The 22,460-nt window shown below is 34.5% G+C and overlaps 1 protein-coding gene across 1 annotated transcript in view; it reads right to left on the bottom strand.

Annotated features, from left to right (window-relative positions):
- The window catches only part of LOC150108222 (ubiquitin-conjugating enzyme E2-24 kDa-like), a 219,033-nt gene that overhangs the window by 37,590 nt on the left and 158,983 nt on the right, over positions 1 to 22,460 (bottom strand). The window contains exon 4 of the mRNA XM_090415670.1: positions 7,302 to 7,434. Coding sequence (XP_090271796.1) covers positions 7,302 to 7,434 — 133 coding nt within the window. The remainder of the gene's footprint in view (positions 1 to 7,301; positions 7,435 to 22,460) is intronic.

Here is a 22,460-nt window from a genome sequence, read left to right as displayed (position 1 = left end):
AGGCCTTGTACAAGACAGCGATTCACTTTTGAGGTTAGTAAATTATTAGTTTTTTTTTTTTTTTTGTGTGTGTGGTTGTCCAACAAATTATCTCATCCCTTTAAAGCAATATAGAGGAAACTGCTCATGGAACCGTAAATGAGCAACAATGGAAAGAAATCAATGTCAAGCTGCAAAAAAATTCTCGATGAACTTGCATCTTGCTTTAACATTCAGTATTTAGGAAACTGCAATAAGCAGAAAAAGACACCTGGTTTTTATTTATTAATTTTTTCTGGTAAGATATGATACCAAGAAGGTTCGAGCACTAGCTTCCGAATTAGATTTATCTTCATTTACTACAAAATGAACAGTTCGAAAACTTATACTATTCTGAATGTAAGCCAGGGTTTGAGGAGTATGACATCCTCTCCTACTTAATTCAAGAATGAAAGAAAATTAAAAACCGTTACTTCGGTGATCACTCTGCCACTATGACACGGATGGATGGAAGGGAATAAAAATACAGCCTGATGATCCATAAACGAAATTCTCGTTTTAGTTTTCTTCATAATTGAAAAACTGCATCCTCTCCTTGAATAACTGGCACTACAATAATGTTGACTTTTTCCAATTATTAGCACTTCGAAGATAACTAATCTCGGTTTAAGCTGTCTTGCCAGAAAGGTCCACTATTCAAAGAGATGTGAAAGGAGGCGAGCTAGAACAAAAATAAAGCTTGGGAAATTTTCTTTCCTCCGCAATGAATAAAACAAGCCGATAACTTCGAAAAAGATCTAATGACAAGCTACTGGCGTTAACGTAAAAAGCTCTGATAACCTCAGGGTATATCCCGTCTGGAAAACTTTTGAGGTATCCTCCCCCAGACACAAAAACTACCTCGTGGAGCAGGATCCACTTTTCTCTTGGGTCCCTTTTTGCACAGCAGGGGATAAATGTTACGCTCCCTTTGGCAAGTCAACTGGGCCTCTCAAACTACGTTTGCTCGAGACGTTTGTCTGCTATTTTCGTGCCACCTACTGGTCGGTAATTCACTGGTCCGGCTGAATTAGCGTGCAAAGTTACTCAATTACCATGTAAGTAACTAGTCTTGGATCCTTAAAAAAAAAAAGAGAAAAAAAAGTCTCGAAACTATTGGATTCATAGTTTAAATCCAAGCTAAATATAACAAACAGAACATCTATTAACAGAATATAATTCTAGTTAAAAATAACTATTTATTTCCATATCATTAAACATTTAACTACGGACAAATATGATAAGTGTTAACCCAGGATGAGCTCTGCGAGTCTCAAGAACCTTAGCACGACGATCGTTATTATTTAAGCGCATGCTCAGCTTGGCCTTTCAACGAAACCTAACCGGAGAACACAAAAGAATGAGGGCTGGCTCCATAAACGAGAAGTCGGAGATACGATGTTTATCATAGTAATTAGCAGTCGAGGCTTTCAACTTGCGCGACCGCAATGATTCTTTGCATGCACCTCTTTCAGTAGTGCTGCAGGATTATAAATTATGTCAGATTTCGATCGTTAACACTACTGTAATAAATCTGTTTCAAAACATGTTCAGTTGTTGGAGGTGTAAAGACTGTATCTATGGATGGCTTTTATTTTGTATTAGTATTCTTATAGACCCTAGTCCAACTGGTAGATTAAGACTAGAATCTAGTCACTAAATAATCGCAGGACACAGCTCTAGACGTGAAACATAGTCTTCCTCGTGTTAAATGAGCCTCAAACAGTACGGAGCAGTTTCATACCAGACACAGAAAATCTTTTACTTCTCAAATATAAGAGTAGGAAACAGTGGCGTAAGTAGTCGACTGTAGTCTCTTAGTAACACAGTCATGTGAATCTAGAGATTCACTTGACCCAGCCAGAGTACTCCTATGTAGATTAATGTATCGAACAGAGGTAACAATAACTGATTTTTTTGCAAATAAAAATAAAATATATAAATAATAATAAAAGATCTGGTTTTATTATGGCTAAGATTTAAAAAGACTATCGATAAAGAATGATTTCACAATGGGCACTAAAGAAACTGGTAGGGTGATTACGCCAGACTTTGCTTATGTTTCCGACGTTAAAAACTATGAAGTGCACTGTATTATCACCAAAAAACTGTAGGAGTTCGTTGCATACATACATAGAGAGAAAAAACTCGATGGAAAAGATAAAACCTTAAATTACTATGCGAACTTTCTCTCTAGCCTATCTGACAACCTAGGCAATGTTAACTGCAAGTTAAGCATTTCGAAATACAGGTGGTCTTTAAAAAAATGTGATATAGTAAGCAATTCATTAAGAAAAATTACAGACATCAGATCAGTATATGGACAAATACCCGCTCTTCAGTCAGTAGGCTGTGAGTTCGAATCCCACAGTGCCCATCGATGTTTGTGAATGTTTTGTGCTAGATGAACTGACTACGTCTGCGATTCTTGAAAAAGGTAACAGGTTTTGGTCTCTAAGTGCAAGGTTCCGGTATTATCGAACTCTTATAACCATTGTGATAAGGGTTATGTGAATCTCACCAATGAAAAGTTTATAACCTTTCATGGGCGGGATTCACATAAAAAATTATACTGTTTTTTTTTTGTTTTTTTTTTATGTAAAGTCGGTAATAAGTGGAATTCACGTTAAAAAAAAGTCCTTATAAGAAATAATTAACGGGTTTAATTGATTAAAACTGACGTTGGAACCAATTATACCAGTCTGACACCTTATTTGACACTGATAATAATCGCTAAAAGTTGCTTAACAAAACACACCATATTCAGAAAGAACATTAATTCACTGCAAAAATCGGACGTGATTACATCGGTATGATGAATAATCGCGATAAGTGAAAGGATGTCAAATCGAAAAATTGCCGATTAACAATCCGTATGATCAGCAAAGGTGGAAGATAACAGTGTATGATAACCTTCCAATTTATACGATTATGAAATCCGAAAGTTACGAAACAGTCTAAATGCAAAACAATGATTTGCCGGCCTAGTTCGCCGAGTGGTTAACGGATCCGCTCTCCAACCAACAGCCCGAATGCAGGTTAGTTCAAATCCTGGCATGGATAAGTTTATAATTATTTTAGGTGGGATATGAATTTCATCGCTTGGTTTGAGCCACGTTCCAATGTTTGTTCTCTGGAGTAGGTTTCCTGACCACGTAAACAGTAAATAAAAATAGAAAAAATCCTTAATGTACTATAGGTTTACAAAAATGTAGTTCCCCCCCCCATATTGGGGGGGTCATCAAATAAAAAAAATCAATGCTAAATCAAAGTTTGGGGTGCTGACACATAGCCTATTACATAAAATCATTTATGGGTGAGAATATCAAAAACACACGTGTATAATCGTATTACATCAGCTGATGGATATGACCGTGGGAAGGATAAGCTATAGAGTTTCTGAAGCGTGAAAGTAAAAAATAAATCGGGAATCTCTAATCTATTTTTTGCCGTAGTAGGCAGGCGTCCTTGATTCTCAGGAAACAGTTTGCTAGTCATGAGCAGAAACTGTCAATTTAAAAAACGGATTGCAATAAAGAGGTCTACATTTATCAATATCAACAAAAAACCTTGACCTTCTTAAATATACAAAACATGCACGTACGAAATGTACATACACACAGGCATATAGCTGTAGCAGTATGTAAGTATATAATCGTGCTGTCTGAAAGTTAAAAGATTGAGAGAGCATGTACATATGTCATGACTGTTTCTATTAATGAAGGTTGGAAAATAGAAGATGACTTAATCCCACATATACTCAAATTAAGTTCTATTGACACAGGCATTTTCAATCATGATCTTTTAGCGCTTTTAATAGCTCTCTATGAAATATGCACTACAGCAGATACTTCCAAAAGTTCTGTGCCCAAACCTAACTTACATCCTAAATATTTTTTCAATTAAAAACAGTTTAAGAGAGAGTTGATAAGACGAAGGATAATGATATATAGACATAAGTTAATACGATATTTTTGATCTGATAAGCCAGATACTGGAGATATCTTTCAATGTATGGTAGGAGGGGAAAGAACGAGATATTCTTGAAAGCTGAGTATAGCTAGCAAGGGAATGTCAAATTATGAATATACTCACATGTACTGCATGGATCTGTAGCCTGTCCTAAGACTCCATGAGGATACCCTACCCAAATGATAATAATTGAACGATTATTTACTTCAGCGGGCTCTAGGGCTAGTATACGTATCAGGGGTAAGGATCAGCAACCTTTTTGCATACTCGTCTCAACAAAGTGGCATGTGATGAGGATAATATTTAATCATTTTGAAAGTTAAAAATATAAAACGTTAGTAGGCAAACTTATTAAGTCAGTGTTTCTCAAAGTGTGGTACGCGTATCCCCGGGGATACGCGAAAGGTCGTTAGAAGGTACGTGGCAATTTTCGGCTATGCATAATTAAATGAGTCATTATATTTTTCAACAAACAGTGCAATTAGAGACAACCGGGATAAAACGGCACTAACTAATGAATCACATCCCCTCACTAACAGAAAATTATTTATAGACAAGCAAAATCATATGTTGCCGGTGGAACATATGGTTTTGCTTGACACCCCCCTCTCGTTAACGTGTTAAAACTAAGAAATATATAGTGAATGTGTTTCAGATATTATGGAATTCGGTTGAAGGGAATTAGCATTTCAACTCAACTGTTGAAAAGTTAGAATTGTATTCGAGTAAATACAGTATATATATATATATTTTTTTAGCTTTCAAATTCTTACGTGTGGATCATTGGTTAAAGATTGGATTTATAAAATGCACAAAAGAGAGCAACATAACAAATACAAGTAGCTGTAAACAACAAGAAAACGTTGATATTGCATCTGGATCAATTGAAATTGATCAGTGTCGTCTGACATCTCTAGAGCAGCGCTTCCCAAACTGTGGGTAGCGGCCCCCTTGGGGGCAGTAGGTTTTGTTGAGGGGGGCAGTGAAATAATGAAAACAAATTTAAAATGTTTTAAGACTAAGTAGATTTTTTTTTATTTTAAAAGAAACGTATTTAACTTTTATTATATTTTTTTGTTATTTTTTATATTTTAATGGAAAAATTCAGACATTGGTGTTGGTTCACAAACTTTGCTTCCTGCGTATTTCGGCGCTTAACGAATATTAGTCAATATTGCTTATTCATATGTTTCATTTCAAAGCAGTGGTTAATTTTATTTACTCCGAATGCTCTCCAGGGAAGCTCCAAATCTTCCTGTCCCTTTCATCGCGTATTCGTAATCAGGGACTGTTGATATTGACTTTATATACATATCAAAACTCGTTTTATATTATCACTGTCATCCGAGCTAGTTTTCTGTTACCAATAAAAGTTTCGCATATACTTCACACATGAAAAAAAGCTTAAACAATTTCATGTGGGGAGATAGTAACTCGCTTGCAGTGTTAAACAACACCCCTCCCTAACAGCCACTATACTGAAGAGGCAATAAAAACAAGTACTTTTATTATGCCAGTGAATAACTTATGAGGAGTCTGTGTAATATATTTCTCAACAAATAGTGCCATTAGAGACAACTGGGATAAAAACACACTAATTAATGAATCACATGTCCCCTCATACAGAAACTATGCTGTATAGACTGAAACAAAACCATATGTTGCATGGGCAAACACAGTATCTAACTAAAAACTATTGTTATTAATTAGACGTGTGTGAGTTCGATTTCCCAAGGCAGCAATAAAATTCGTAAAAGTGTTAAAACTAAGTAACATATATATATATATATATATATATATAATGAATGCTATGGCAGTTTCACATATGGAGTATCTTTGAAGATTCGTTTGAAGAGAGTTAGCATTTCAACTCAATTGTCAGCTATGCTTTTATCTTTTGGTTGCGCGATCTTTTGTTAATACCGCACCAATCATCTGCACGTTTTAATAACCTGCTTTTGCTGTCTGTTTCGCGTTAGGCTTAATTACCGTAAAGGGAGAAAAGTCACAAAAGAGAAAAATGTTCCTGGTCCGGGGATTCCCTTATTCAGGTAATATTCACTAATTTCATGTTATCAGTCTGTGGTGTGCCAGTATCGGTAAGTGGTGATATTATTTGATCTATTCTACGTTAAAAATTTTAACCCTGAGATGGATAAGTGGCTGATAAAAAATGAAAAAAATTCCTGCGAACAATCAGAAGAAGCAGAAACAGACTCAAAAAAAGGACAGTATTTCATATTTTACCAGAACAGCCCGCATCGTCTTCAGAACCAAACGGTAAGAGGCAAAAAATGTAATATATGCATTTGATTTTTGCAATATTCGCTGTGTATGTTTTGTATCGAATATAAATACAATAAATATTATAATAATATATCTCTCTATTACGATTTTGTTTCGAGGGGGGCCGTGAAATATTTTAATTTTTGCAAAGGGGGCCCTGACATCCAGAAGTTTGGGAAGCACTGCTCTAGAGAACCAAACTTTAAAAATAAATCATATTTTTTGTTTTTACATGAACATATAAATTCAAATAAAATAGATATTCAATTTTAATTAATATTTTAAATTAATTTTTAATTAATTAGGGAGTACTTGGTAATAATGAAAATTTAAGAAGGGGTATGCGGATATCTGAAGTTTGAGAAACACTGTATTAAGAAGAAAAATACTTTAATACTTTTTTAAAAAAAAAGGGGGCTAGTAAATTTTCACTGCTCACGATATAGTCTACGAGCTAATAAGCAATTCTTCGACCGAATTTTTTTTTTTTCACTAATAAAAATCAAAAGTTCCCCCTCCTTGATTCATGCTCTCATTTAAAGCAGATCGATTCCCTGAACAAACACTCTAAGCGCTAAGAGAAACAATCTGGCAACCAAATATTTCAGCAGGATCTCGAAACCAAATATTTGGCGAGAACTCAACTGGAATTGAAGCATTGTCACAAAATAGCGTTTACACTGCTTTATCTTAACTTCCTATTTTACTTAGAGAATGAAATCATACAAACAATTGTAACAAGCAGCCCAGTTAACCTGGTACATAAGTTCTTTGAGTTATTCAATATTAATGAAATTAACATTTATGACAATTATCGAAAATAATGTTGATTCCTGTGTAAAAAATAATAAATAAATAATAATAAATTTTGCACTTTTAGAAAATACTATTAAAATTGACTACTTAAGTCAAATGACACAAAAAATTTAAACATGAAACTTTGATTGTGGTTACTGTCCACGTGATATGGTTATGTGATTGCATGCCATAAGCCAAAAGGGAAACAAGAAATCGGACATACTTACTTTTGGTGGTTTAAAAGGGTATTCTGGAGAAAAGTGAATGTCTAAAAAGAAAACTCCACCTTCATAAACTGATCCTGGCGGTCCAAGAATGGTAGATACCCATTCGTAAAGATTATCACCTTTAGGTCCGGCGCTGGAAAGAGAAAAAAAAAAGTTCAGGCAAGGTGAAGCAACAGACAGTCATTCAATGAAACCGTGAATTACGTTAATACAACGAGAACACAAGACAGAACTTAAAAACAAGATAATTAATATATATGAGCTTAACCTCAGATGTATTCTATATTTTACAGATTTAGAATCCCGCCTGGAATGCCAGGAACTGAAGATGAGTTGAACTATTACAGGCGCATGATTTTTCTTCGTAGCAATTCTGCTGGGTTCCTTTCCTATAAAACGAACTCCGTGGGTACTGACGGTGCCATCTGTTTGAAAAGAAATCAGTTCGAATTCCGTACATGGAGCGAAGAACCTTTATAATGGCTTGTCCTCTGAAGGTAAGTTACACGGTCTCATACCGTGGTGAAAAGTTTTCCTCCCGGAAACGCTGGTTTTTCATCCAGCTATTCAGGCAAATCGGCCAAAAGAACACACGCAATTTAAGAATATAATACGCTGGTTTCTTCATAACTTCGTTTTGCTTTCGTTGTAATTTCAAACAACCAACCATTCTACAAATCGTCCTTGGGGAATGCATGTAATTAGCATATATCTGCACACTACTCGTAGCCTTAGTCACTGTGTCGTAACTTTCACCTATTAATGTTCAGTAAGATGGCAAATATTATGAGAAATTCCAAAAAGAACACTTGCTGTGTTCATCTAGTGATCCTTGCAATATTTCTAAACCTGCCTAAGTTGATAACTATCATTGCAAGTTGATCACTTCTAAACAAGGTACATCAGTGATTTGTACATACAAAAGTTGGGGAAAAGTATATAGTATTACAGCAGTGCATTGTTATTATAGACATAATCTGAAGAGCCAGTATGTGAGTATACACGACAGCAATAATATGACAGCAATATCTTTAACCAAAACAAATGTAGGCATTTTAGGTCTTTAATGTTTTACGTGCCACTACATGAAGCCATGTATAGTAAAACCCATCAAGTAGTTTCTATATCGATGGAGCTAAAGGGTTCTGATACAAATTCCTCCACTCTAAAATCAAAGAGCCACTCCAAGACAGACATTTGTGCAAAAAGTGTCTTACGCAGCACAGACGAATATTCATAAACACTAAAACGCTTGATCAAAGATTAGAGACCACAAATATGAGAGTTCTGGAGAAAATTAGGGGAGTGAACAGACGGCATCAATGGGAGAATAATATAATAACAATGAAGACAGGAAGGAATTCGACATTGTTGGCATTCAAGAATGTGTGCACGGAGCTAATCTAAGGTGATATGACCGCTTAAATAGGAATGGGCGAGGAAATGTTGGTAAAACATGTGTTTGATGCCAAGATGGCAGGAAAGAGACCCAGAGGAAGACCAAGGTCTAGGTGGATTGATACAATGAGAAGTGCCTTAGAAGCACGAAATGTTAAGGTGCTCACAAGTAATAGACTAATTTAAACGAAAATTGTGGATAGGAGATTAATAATAATGTAACTTAATCATGTAGTGCTGTCATAGTAGCCTGAACACCCCTTGAGGGTACATATCAGGAAATTGATTATGACTATTCTATCAATGGAATTTTTCTCTGGCTGACAACACACTCATGTGGGAAAAGGTGATGGTGGAAGGTTGATGGTAATAATACCGAAGAAATGCAAACTACGAATAGATTAAAACTAAAATAAGCATTTGTTGCTACTATTTTATTTCTTCCATCCTCTAAAAGGGTTCTTACTAATCCTTTTAGAGGATGGAAGAAAAAAGTAATCTGGTTAAACAGAAATCTGGTTAAGATTAGCATGCGAAGAGGTTACAGGTATTCTGCTTCTGGATGAAAGCATTCCACGATTTAGAAATATTTCATATAAATCTCTGTGATTCATAGGAATCACATCTTTTTATCCCACTTTTTTAGATTATACCTGAACCAAGGCAAGGCTTCTAGATACATCTGGAGATAAAAGCTAACCAAGTTTGATTTCTGTAATTTATTACGTATCTCAAGTTAATTATTAGACAACCTAATCAAATCGCTGAGATTTGGGGGGGAATTTTTTTTTTTTTTTCATTTTAAGAAGATATCGCTTTAAAAAGAAATAATATCAGAGGTTTAGCTGCTATTACTTCGTTTAACAAAGACCAATTATCCTCTTGTTTTTAATTACCCTTATCTAAAAAAATAAAAAAAAAAAACCAAATTTTTTTATTAACATGTTGCGTGCTATGAACATTTCACGGCATATGAATCCGTAATGTGTTTCCTAATTTTTTTGGAAGGCAGCAACACTAACTAGCTGTTATTGCATCCCAAAGGTTGTATCCCCCCGAACATGTCCACGTCAGAAGAACAATGAAGTAGCGTTGTGATTTCTGTGGTCCTAGAATGTCACGTTAAGTGAAATTCATTGGCAGATCAAGATGACGGGTGGGTGAGACAAGCAATTGAAAAATGTACATCCAGTTGGGAGAGAAAATCGCTATTCAAAGCAATACCGGTCTGCTTTGGCTGAGTGGATACCTTCAGAGCAGAGTTTCCGAATGACAATAATAGTCATGTACTATATTTGCAAGCTTTTTTTTTTGAGTGGGATTAACTATCATATGCAAAATCCAAAAATATAGTGGGAAAGCATAGCACAAGAATAAAAAATGCTCAGGGACTCAACGAAAATCAAAATCTACATGCAGCTAAAGGAATTACAAAAATGGTTTCAGAGGGTGTTATGTTACTGTACGGAATGGATTCAACTGTTGATCTTCACATTCTGTAAAGGAAAATCGCGGACGTTAACTGTTTAAGTTACCATCCGAGACTGCCTGCATTACAGACGAATAACTTGATCGATAAATGATCGAAGCAACTGCGGCTATTGGGGCCAGTTATATTAAGTCTACTAATTGCGCGTGTTCTCAGCCGGTTTACCGGTTTTGCAGGACGGAGATAGCATCGCGGGCTGTCAGCTACATTCTACGAGAAGATCTATTTTGTGATAGTGTGAAATTTAGTCTTACAATCACGCTATCGAAAAGATGATCGTGCATGCAGAGAGAGTTCAAGTTTGATACTAAGGAAGTATTAAAAAAAGAAAGAAAAACAGAAATCTGGTTAGGTAGGCTGTCACGGTTTCAGTTAGCAAAACCTTCTGAATTCGGTCTTGAACTTTTCAGTCAAGAAAGCCAATTTAAATTCAACGAATAATTAAAGAAAGCTGAATTATCCAAACGCCTGTTTCATTTTAATTTAAAAGCCACTGAATAATTCAACGACTAAAAGTGTTTGTTTAGTCTTTAATAAAGACAGCTGAAAGCATCTTCCGTAATTACTTATTCCTGAATACAAGTCCATGAGGAACCTTGGCCTCCTTCACAACAGTATCCTATCGTGCGGCTATTACTACTGTTTGGTTAAGGAAAAAAAAAAAAAAGGACATTTTACAGCGTACGGAAACCTCGCGTTCAAATCTATTTTTATTTTTCCAAACTTGGTATTGTATAAAATTTCCTAACTGAAATTTACGTTAAACTGGCCATTTTTTTTTTTATTGGCAATTTCAGAGATGGGGCTATTTTTAAATTATACTTTTTTTTAAAACAAAGATTAAGATTTTAGTTGTACATATCTAATTTACAAAAGATGGATTTCTATGCCACTTAGGTGCATTAATTTACAAGAGCTGCTTATATTCCAAAGAATTTATCTTCTTCAATATTACAACAAACAATTGCCAGTTTTGTAAGGCGAAATAAAAAATAGGGGACAAATGGTCACCCTTAATCTACATGGTGAACTTGATCCTCAGTAGCTACTTCCTGATCTCGCATAACCTACAAAACCTTTTAAGGCTCCTGTTCCGTCCTGATATATGATAAAGATTATGATAACCTGGAAAGTTAAATGATTGGGTTTCATTATCATAGAACTGGAGGTGTTTCATTTCTTGCTTTATCGTTTCTTCTTATTCTCGCGTGAATCAAGATTCAAGTGGTGATCAGTTTAGCCTTTGAAAGTTCGGGATGAATGCATGCGTGTTTTTTTAAGTGTTTGTGGTCACTAAACAGGGGAATGACCAGGACAGAAGGACAAGTTAATAGCCATGTTGAAAATATTTCTTAAATTTCTAAGCGCGAACGTGGCGCAGCTGAAAGAACGATGCAACAACCATATGGTCGGAAAAGACCTGCATTTGATTCTCAAAATGAAGGGAGGAATCTTCATATGTGCTTTCTTCAACTGATGGTGAGTTAGCAGGGGTCATACGAATATATATATATATATATATATATATATATATATATATAGAAAGTATTTTTACCTTGGGTATAATTATGTTAAGGATACCAAGTAATTTTAAACCTGGTTTTACTCCATTTCCCAAGTAAGCAAACAGACCAAAAGTCAAGTTTTGCACCTGCAATTGATGCAAGTCTAACTGATCCCACAGGTAGTGCAAGACTTGCATCAATTGCAGGTGCAAACTTGACTTTTGGTCTGTTTGCTTACTTGGGAAATGGAGTAAAACCAGGTTTAAAATTACTTGGTATCCTTAACATATTTATACCCAAGATAAAAATACTTTCTACATTTATATCTCCTCCAGAGATTTTTATTTAATAAGGTTAAAACACCTTATGTAACTTGTTTTGGTGAAATACTTACAAGCTCTGTATTACTAAATCTTGGTATTTCTAGCCTGGCTCCCACTGATGAGACCTCAATAAAGGTCGAAACCGGTCTGGGTAGTGGCCCTTTGCCTTTAATACAAAACATCATACATCCCCTTCTTGGAGATGTGTTTTGGCATTAAGGGTAAATATTAAGATTAGTGATCGGATCTTGTTCCACCTTTGCCACGAGTTGCCCTGGTCTTGCACTACCTGTGGGATCAGTTAGACTTGCATCAATTGCAGGTGCAAACTTGACTTTTGGTCTGTTTGCTTACTTGGGAAATGGAGTAAAACCAGGTTTAAAATTACTTGGTATCCTTAACACACACACACACACACACACATATATATATATATATATATATATATATATATATATATATATATATATATTGTGAACCGTTTATTTTTGAAGAGCAAAATTAAACAGTTCATCACAAAAATGTCTGTGAGGGGCAGAGAGAAAAAAATATTGCTTTATTTCTTAAGCACAATTCTTCTACAGCTGTCCTTAGAAAATCCAAAATGCGTAAATATAAATACTAAAGTTCTGTGAAAGTTTTGTAAGTCACAAAAACTCTTAGGAAACTGAAGCTTTTGCCGAACTGCTTGGAGATGCTTGAAGAATACTTAAGTTCGTGATACAAGATTAAAGTTAAGGTGTGATACTCGCATGAGTATCACACCTTAACTTTAATTATAAAACAGCTGGAATTGGGACACGTTGTGGTGAAATTTCGTAAATAATGAAACAGTACAGAAAATAATTACGTGATAGAATAATTATATATGAAATATTACAACATGAAAATGATGAGGAAGCTGGATATGAATCACATAACATGCAACTGATTTAGTTAATTACGGAGTAAGATGACTTTTTTTTAAAAAATATTTAGAACCTGAGCTCCCAATATTATGAGACATTAAAAAAAAAGTAATTTCTTTTAAAACCAGTCACTTTACATGTTAGAAAACTAAAATCCAAATCACACTCTGACAGATGCTAATTCGAAGTTATGTCGTCGATCCGTTTCCATCCTGTTTCGCTAACCATCATTATCCCATTTTCTATCGTTTGCGACTTCCCAACCATTCCATTCCATTGATGCCTGAGTTATAAGACCTACTTTATAACTCAGTTATAAATTAATCATTGTCTAGTGAATTATTAATTTTTATGTCTTACACACCAATGCTGGTAAATATATGCAATAATAAATCTTTTTTGTCTAACAATTTTTCAGTTGATTAATTTTTTACTCATTCAAAAGTTATGCCTTACTTTATATTTTATACACTGTATTCTGTCTCGCTTTGAAAACTGTTTTCAAAAAAATCACTTCACAATAAATGAAATAAATCTGGGATTCAAGTTCTGAAAGTTCCACGATAAACAAATATGGAATTGTGTGTCAAAGAGATAGGAGCATCGCTAATATCTACTTCTATTGATCCACAAATATCCCAGAAGACAGCTGTCCCAAAATGTTGTGTGTGAGATTTAAAGTCAACGGGACAGCACTGAAGAAGTGTATCGATTTTAAGCAACTATAACGGAAAAGTGTCCAGGTATGTAATGATGGTAGTGCTTGCCTCTTCGTTGACAAAACATGAAAATGAAATTATGGACGGGATCGATATTAAATAGTGTTCTGAGAGAAGCTGGAGTCAATTCTCTTAAAAATGATCATTTTCACATCAGATTATTCCTCTATTCCTTCGTAATGCCATGTAAGTAAGCGACATTATAATCTCATGAAATCAAGTTTTGTTCTAGTTAACTTAAAAAAATCTATTGGCATTGTTAAAACTTGGGAAATCTACAAAGCATCTTATTTTTTTTTAATGTTTTTATAACATCTAAAAACTATTTAAAAATGATAAACTAAAAATCATCGAAAAAATATTACTGAACGAAGAATAAACTATTCAATCGATTGCGTCTTAACCCTTATTGTGGGAAGACGTGGTTGTAACCTTGAAATTTTCAAAAATTTAAATATAAAAACACACTTCCCAACACGCACTTCTGCATGGCAGCTAAATCAAGTCATGGAAACCTTTGTTGTTGTTTTTACGAATATATATATATATATATATATATATATATATATATATGCAGAAAGTTTTTTACCTTGGGTGTAATATACGTTAAAGATACCAAGACATTTTATATACTTGGTTTTAATCCTTTTATCCCAAGTAACCAAAACAAAGTTTTGCGCGTGAAATATATTCACGTCTGAGCTACTTGTATATAGAGGCTAATGACTTCATATCACTTGCATTAGTATGTATCCCATAATGCAAAGCACAGACCCCATGTGCTTTGCATTATGGAAATATTTGCATAATGCAAAGCACATGGGGATATGTGCTTTGCATTATGGGATACATACTAAGGCAAGTGATATGAAATCATTAGCCTCTATATACAAGTAGCTCAGACGTGAATATATTTCACGCGCAAAACTTTGTTTTGCTTACTTGGGAAAAAGGATTAAAACCAAGTATATAAAATTTCTCCATACATTACTTATATTTCTAAAGTAAGGTAAAGATGAAAAAAAATGAATTCGTCCACCAATGGCCGATGAAAATGAAAGATGAAATAAAAGTTTTTATGATCTTACTATCCAGACGTAAGGTACAAATAAATTAAAATCCTAGTGAACCCCAACAAAGTGAATAAATTTCTGAAGTACTCAGCTGCTACTCCAACCAAGAGGCTGCAGGTTCGAATCCCGCCGTGAACATGTATGTTTGTGATTGTCTTTAGATGAGAGATGAATTTCATCCCTTGGTGTGAGATTGGAGGTCTGATGTGGCTTTAAAAAGTTCCATGTTTGATCTCTAGATAAAGATTTCCGGCGGGACCAAGTAAAAATAAATAAATAAATAATACAAAAAAAAATTCAATAAAATATATTTTAAAAAACCCTTAACCCATCCACGGTACGAATGTTCTATAGATTCACACAAACCTTTCGTGGGTGGGAGCCACATAAAAAAAAAAAAAAATCACGAAAATGCTACCATATATTTATGTAGGGTTCCTCAGGCCGGATACTAATACCCGTATTTGACAAAATTTACGCCATGAGTAATATGACACCAGAATCACTGTGTAAAGCAAAAATCTCGTATGGAATCTAACTTAAGACTGGGCTAATAGCAAACACTTCAGTTTGGGGAAGGTAATGAAGAAGTAGCGCTCTCTCTGTCTCTCTGATGTTTTTTTTTTGAAATATAATTTTCTTCAATGTTCAATAAATTGATAACACAATTTATTTAACACGAGTTAAAAATTCACTAACCACATTCCGTTCCATTTACACGCTGGTCCAGACTATCGTTGACCTTGAGGTGAGGCGTAGCTTTATAGTATCGCTAAATACAATACAGAAACATTTGTCAATGCACTACATTTAGCGACAATTAGTGCCAACTAGAAAGTAAACGACCTTACACAATGAAAAATGACTCCCCTCCCACAGACATTACACTGCATAAGTCCTAACATTCGCTATCAAATACAGAATATACGTGGTAACATCAGTATATAATGCAGTCATTGGGTGCGGAAACCAAACGATTTATGTAAAGCGAAAACTCTCAAAAGCAAATAAAGATTTATTTATATAACTTGAAACTAAAACTGCATTTGAGATTTTCTATCATTAAGGGAGCCTGCATCCATAACAGTCAATCTCCTGGATGGAGATGACATTGACAGAACATATCAAGACAATTCACAAAATAACTTTACAAATAAAATTTAATCGAAATAATTCAAATTAGAATTTGTATAATGAAATAGTAAAAATGCGCCAGCCAACAGTGTGCGAACTCTCTTGCCTCATTCAGAAGAATGATTAGCAATAACCTCAATGATCAACATGCGTGCGAAAAACAAGATGCCTGCGATTCAGAAGAAAATGCCAACAAAGGACATAACTTTGAAAAGAATATGAATCGCTGTTTCTAGCTGCTGAAACTTCAAAACAACTTATGGATACTGACTCTAACTTGATCGTAGTATGCAAGTCCATCGAATTGAAGACAAAACCAATGAGCTGTTACTGCGAGATGCATACAGAAGACACGTAAGTCAGTGTTTTAAAGTATTTCAAATGTATTTTATTACTTTTAAATCTCTTTTTTATAATCCTTTACAGTTATACTGTCAGTAAAATTGGCAAGAACAACTATATTTTTTATAAAAAAAAATAATAGTAAAGATTTTGAAAGCCACGAATGAGTTTTTTTTTTCATTGCTTATTATATTCGATTAACAGATCTTCACGAGACACATTAACTGTGAAAAACGAGGGATTCCTGTATTATATAAAATTTAAAAAAAAATAGTTTTTTTTGATATTTAATTGAAAATTAACAATTTAATTTCTTCAAGGAAGAAGTTAATCCTCTTTTGGATCCGTCGCTGGATTGGAGCTTTCTTCATTCGACACCAAGTAGCCATGACATACACGAAAAAATCCACTTTATCTCAAATATCATTTATATATAAATTCATTCGATTTTATATATAAATATAAAACTTCATAGGATATTAGTGAAATCACTAAATCCTATGAAGAGCTTGTTTTCATTGACAAACACAGAGGCACCACTCAAGCAATCGCCAAAACTCGGGAAGTACTTAAAATCAACTTATCTCCAGACCTGTTATGATAATCGATGTCTTCAGTGCTGCCTAGACATAACACTTGTGGTGAAGATAAGTTTGAGTAAACGATTGCTTTAAGTGAAACTAATAGGTCTAACTGAACAAAAGCAATCATCCAGAAAACTGCCTGTTGTCATATTTAGCAAGTAGATCACTGGATCAGAAAAATGCCAAACGACTGACAACTCTTCCGCACCCCACAGAAAAAAAAAAAAAAAAAAAAAAAAAAAAAAAAAAAAAAAAAAAATTGCATATACGCAGTTGCGTCTTTAAGCGATACGTAATCATGATGCTTAATTATCTTAGGTTCTTAAATAAATATGATTAAAGAAGTTTAGAAAGCTGCCCAGCTGCTTTCTTTCACACATGAATAAGCTTAAACTGACAGTCCACGAATGCATGCCATTCATGGGTATGAACTCGAAAGCAAACATATTCATTACACAAGTAATAACTGCATGTTTTGTTACTGTTTTGCACACGACATTCAAGAGTGGTAAGTCAACGAAAAATCGACGACCGTGGCCCTCTCGATTGAAAAAGATCTGTATTAAATTCTCGTCATGACGAGTGGAGTCTTTTTATGGTTTTTCTTCAGATGGTGAGAAGTTAGCCGATCTCATAAGAGAGAGAAAGAAGGGTTTCCCTCCCGGAAACTGTTTTTTCAACAAAAATATTAGCGGTGGTAGATTGGATATTCTTAGCCACACAATCCTCAAGAGGTCCTTGTAGGTGTCACGTAATAATAATTTATTTATTTAATAATAATGCATTTTAGTGTGTCATGTGTATTGGTTTTAGTATTACAATAATTTTTTTAAAGACTATCCCAACTAAGAAAGATTGAAAACCTATAGTACATTAGTATCATGAGTATACTAAGAGTTGGATAATCTGGGAAGACTACTTTAGAGACCAAACAAAGTACTTTTTTCAAGCAACTTCAGACTTCCACTAAGCAGATTTACACCTGCGATGAAAGGCGTCTATCAAACAAAATACCTAAAAGCATGCCACAACAGGATTCGAACCCACAACCTGTATGAAAAACAAATGCTATGCATTTGACCAACTTAATCAGAAAAAAAATCTTAATCGAACAACAAATCTAATAATTTTGGGAAGAATAACAGGGTTTTTTCTCTTGGAAACTCGGGTTTTTCATCCCGCATACAGAAAATCGGCCCTTCAGAACACATGCAATTTACAGACAAAAAATACTAGCTGGGTGGTAGTGGGCGATAGATGGCGTTGGTGTAGATGATTCGTAGGTCTCTCTTTGGGATTTTGCCAAGAATAGTCGATTCAAGCTAAAGGGGAGAAAGAAATGAAGGATGTACGAATTGGTCGCCAACATGCGAAATCACGTGCTTTCTTGACTGTCGCTGTACTAGTACTAGCTAGATTTTTGTTGTCGCTTTTTTGCATTTTTTTTATTATTAATTTGTATGATGGATCCAGTACAGTCAACAAGTTCTGTTGTTAAACGTTTCAGTAGCTCTTGCAAAAGAATATTGAATAATGTGCTGACATTCTGCGAAAAATAATCGTCAGAAGGCCGTCTCCTTGTTCCCCTTTCTCAAGTCATAAAACGTGCAAGTGCAATTGCGGGCGTATCGGGGTCGACTGTTAAAAGAATTCGTAGGGAATCAAAAGGTGAAGGTAAGCCAAAATTTAAATCTCCTAAAAAAAGCGCCAGAGAAAGAAAACCACCGAAACCGTAGCTTTGAATGGTTTTGATGTAGACGTTATAAGAAGAACTATTCACGTATTTTACGTGGTCGAGAAAAGAGTGCCAACTGTTCCGAAATTGATTCCTGTGCTTAACTAAAAAATTAATTTTCCTTGGAAAAGAGAAACTTTAAGGAAAATACTTCATGAAATCGAATTTTGTTTTAAAATGTCCCAGAATAAAAGGAAACTTATCATGGAGCGAAGTGACATTGTTTTATCTAGAACGCAGCATTTAAGAGCAATAAGACGTTTCAGGGAGGAGAAAAGACCGATTGTGTATCTAGATGAAACTTGGATTGATAGTAATTTAACTTATGGAAAATGTTGGCAGTCTAAAGAAGAATGTGGAGTGCTACAAACCGGAAATGCCTCGCGGCGCATAATAATTTTGTGTGTGGGTGGAGAAATGGGTTTTTTACGGAATTGAAACTTATTATACAAAGCCAATTAACTACTGGAGATTACCATGGGCAAATGAATTCTACGATCTTCGAAAAGTGGGCAGAAGAAAAACTAATTCCAAACCTACCTAAAAATGCTGTTGTTATAATTGATAACGCTTCATATCACTCTATTCGATTAAACAAAGTTCCAAGTTGGTCTAATAAGAAGCAAGTTCTTATGGATTGGCTCTCTGCAAATAATATTTCTCATTCCCCAGATATGCGAAAAATTGAATTGCTTAATTTGGTCAAGAGAAACTCGCCCACAACTAAACTATTTAAATTCGACACGATGCTCACAAGAGCATGGATTTCTAGCTTTGAGGCTACCACATATCATTGCGATATTAATGCTATTGAGTATGTTTGGGCAGAAGTGAAAAGTTTCATTCGCCATCGCAACGTAACTGGGGATATTGACATGTCGAAACTTTTTAAGCTTTCAGAACAGGCGATTGAAAGTATTACAGTTCAAAACTGGAGGAAAATATTGCTCTCATGTCACCTCATTGGAAAATATATATTGGACAGAGACGGAATTATCGAAGAATTATGCGAAACTTTGGTGATCAGTTTAAGTGAAAGTGATGGCGATTCGGATGACTCTGAAGATTAAAAGGATTTGATAATGGTATTTTTTCCAACATTTTTTTTGCATGGGTTTGTTGAAAGAGTCACAACAAGTCATAAATAATTAATCGGTTTAGGACATTAAAGTGTCTCAGTTCTCTCAACTGTAAGTTTAGAATATCTAAGTTCATTTGAAAAAATTTCTGTTTTTCTGTATAATTATTTTTATTTTATAGAAAACTTTCTTAAAAATAAACTTAGTTAAATTTTTGTTTTATGCTATACTTTTTTAATTTTGTTAATACTCTACTTACATTTTTTCAACTGTTATACAAGCAAAATAGTTACACTTTAAAAACAGCAATGTTCGTAAAAGAAAGGCTAAATTTTTCCGACCTGTAATAATAAACAAACTCATCCAGAAGACAGATTGATTACCCCATTATTGGAATGGATTCTCCTTTTTCTGACATGCGCAGAAGTGTCGAGGGATCTCTAATCGGTGGGCGAACTAATAGAAGTTCGGTATAGTAGTCGAGACGGGGAGTTGTACAGTGGGTATCCTCCCACGATGAGTCTTCGGACTCCTTGGAGGTGTCACGAATAATAATAATAATAATATTATTATGTAATATAGTATGTGACCTGTGAATGATACTCTACAGAGAGAGAGAGAGAGAGAGAGAGAGATGCAACTTTATATTGTCTGATTTTTTATTATTTTTTTCATTAAAATTTTAATGGAATATATATTGCCCAACTTTATTATACTTTTGGCAATAACGATTTTTGAATTTTGAAGCGGAGATTACAGGTGGTGATGAACGAGTATGATAGGTAAAACAGTAAGATGAAACTCCATTCAATTTTAAAATTTAAAACTGAGATATGAATAATGAAGTCAAAAGTATAAAAATGATAGGATACTATTAGAGGAGAATAAATTGGTAATAATTTTTAATATATATCTGATCCACACACGAAAGGCCACAAGACCTACAGCACATTAATACCATGTATGGGCAAGAGGAATAGAAGAAAGGAGTCGATTCACATTTTGCTTGAACAGCTGAGGGTTGCAATCTTTTGGGAAAGCAGAATAGGTAAGACTGTTCCAAAGGACAGAAGCAGGTGGAATGAAGGAGGAGGAAGTGAAGTGATTGATATGGTTAATAAATGCACTATAAAACTTTTAATATTTCTCATTTTTAATTTTTAAAAGATTAAAAACTAGAACGTAAAGACTGTAAAGGATAATAAAGGAAGAAATGTAAAGCCCTTGAAAGTAAAACAAAAAATATATGATGAAAGATGAAATAGATTTACGTCGCGGAGTAAGACCATTTCGGTAAAACTTTGTCATCAGAATTTAAAAAAAAAAAAAAAAAAGTTGCAGTCAAAAGACACGTTCTGATCTACGGGTGCTGAATAACAAAAGCAAGGCTTATCTCTTTATATTAAGATGCAAAATATTTTGTAAAAATGATGTAAAATTCGCACAAATGCACGCACTTTTTACAGGGATAAGAGAAGTATAAACCACCTTCTTCATTGCTTAATCGGTGGTACAATAACTTTCCAAAGGCAGAATTTGTAGCTAATCTGTAGTTCATTTTTCCACTTCATTGAAGTCACCTATCTGTTATCGAAATTCAATGTGAAACTTTTTTTCAGCGTTCGCATTTCTCATCAGGCAGTTATGCAAATAGGTGCACTGATCGTTTTCAGTGGCACTTGTTCAAACTAAGTTTGGACATGCGAATCCTCTTGTACTGCTTCGCTTTTTTTTTTTTTTTTTTTGGACAAAACAATGGGGAGCACTGTTGCACGTCTCGGGTGAATTTCTACACCTTCAATCCACTAAAAATGAATTAATGCATACCATTCTTTATTGCATATAATCGACAGTGGTCAGATTTGTGTGGTTAATCCAGCGAGACAGCCATTAATCAAAGTCGAATACTTGAGTGAAACAATCAAGCTTCATGTTCACGGATGGATGGATGGATGCGCGTTCAGAATGAAGTCAATCGTGGGAGGGAGGCACATACTCCGGACATTCTAACTTGCATTGGCATAAAACATAATAAACTTCAATATAAAATTATGAAACATATCTCAAAATGCATCATATCATATTATATTCATATTACTACCACCTGTCAAGTGGCCTCAACTATTAGTGATAGCACGCGAAAAGGTTAGTTTCTATAAAAATTTTGTTTTGAATTTTCTTTTAATATTTTACGATATGTCATTGGAATATGAATGCAAGCGATCTTATGTTGTATACACAGTCTCTAGTGCACATTTTTGCATTGTTTTCTCTCTCCCTCTTGTATGGATTGCAAGAAAGACGTGTATTCATAGGATATAGGGGGATATATTTTTCTGAGAAAGTTGATCTTCTTACCAAAATACCAAGGTAACTTTGTGGAAGTCAGGCTTAGGTAGTACGAAAATCAATATCTTCCTTTTGCTCTGTTAATTAGCAAAGAATTTTTATCCAGCTAAATTAGGGTGTCAACGTCGGTGTCGCAATCGATACCCTTCACATCATTTTAGTTAGCTTCGTGTAATTTTTTTTTTCTTAGCTTGAAAATCCTAATTGAATAGCTACTTTAGATGCATTTTTCTTACATCAATCCTACATAAGAAAGGTTTCAAAACATATACATGTGAGCAAGCCAAGTCATATAATATGAGCCTACGTGGCATATACAAGTATAAAAAACACGCGATAGCCGGTTTATATGTGTGTTATAAATGTGTTATAAAATTTCTGGTGTGCTCAAAACATAGCTTGCTTTATGATTATCAAAAGCGTCATTTTTGTTCAGGACCGCCAACAGTTTGTGAAAAAGATTAAGGGAGAAAGGAGGATGCGATTTCAAATCTACCAGATATGTAAATATATCTACCATT

Source organism: Typopeltis vanoorti, chromosome 3 (genome assembly GCF_054136105.1).
Source record: "Typopeltis vanoorti isolate ZY-2024b chromosome 3, IOZ_Tvanoo_1.0, whole genome shotgun sequence".
In the NCBI taxonomy this organism is placed as follows: domain Eukaryota; kingdom Metazoa; phylum Arthropoda; class Arachnida; order Uropygi; family Thelyphonidae; genus Typopeltis; species Typopeltis vanoorti.
This window is presented reverse-complemented; position numbering and strand designations above follow the sequence as displayed.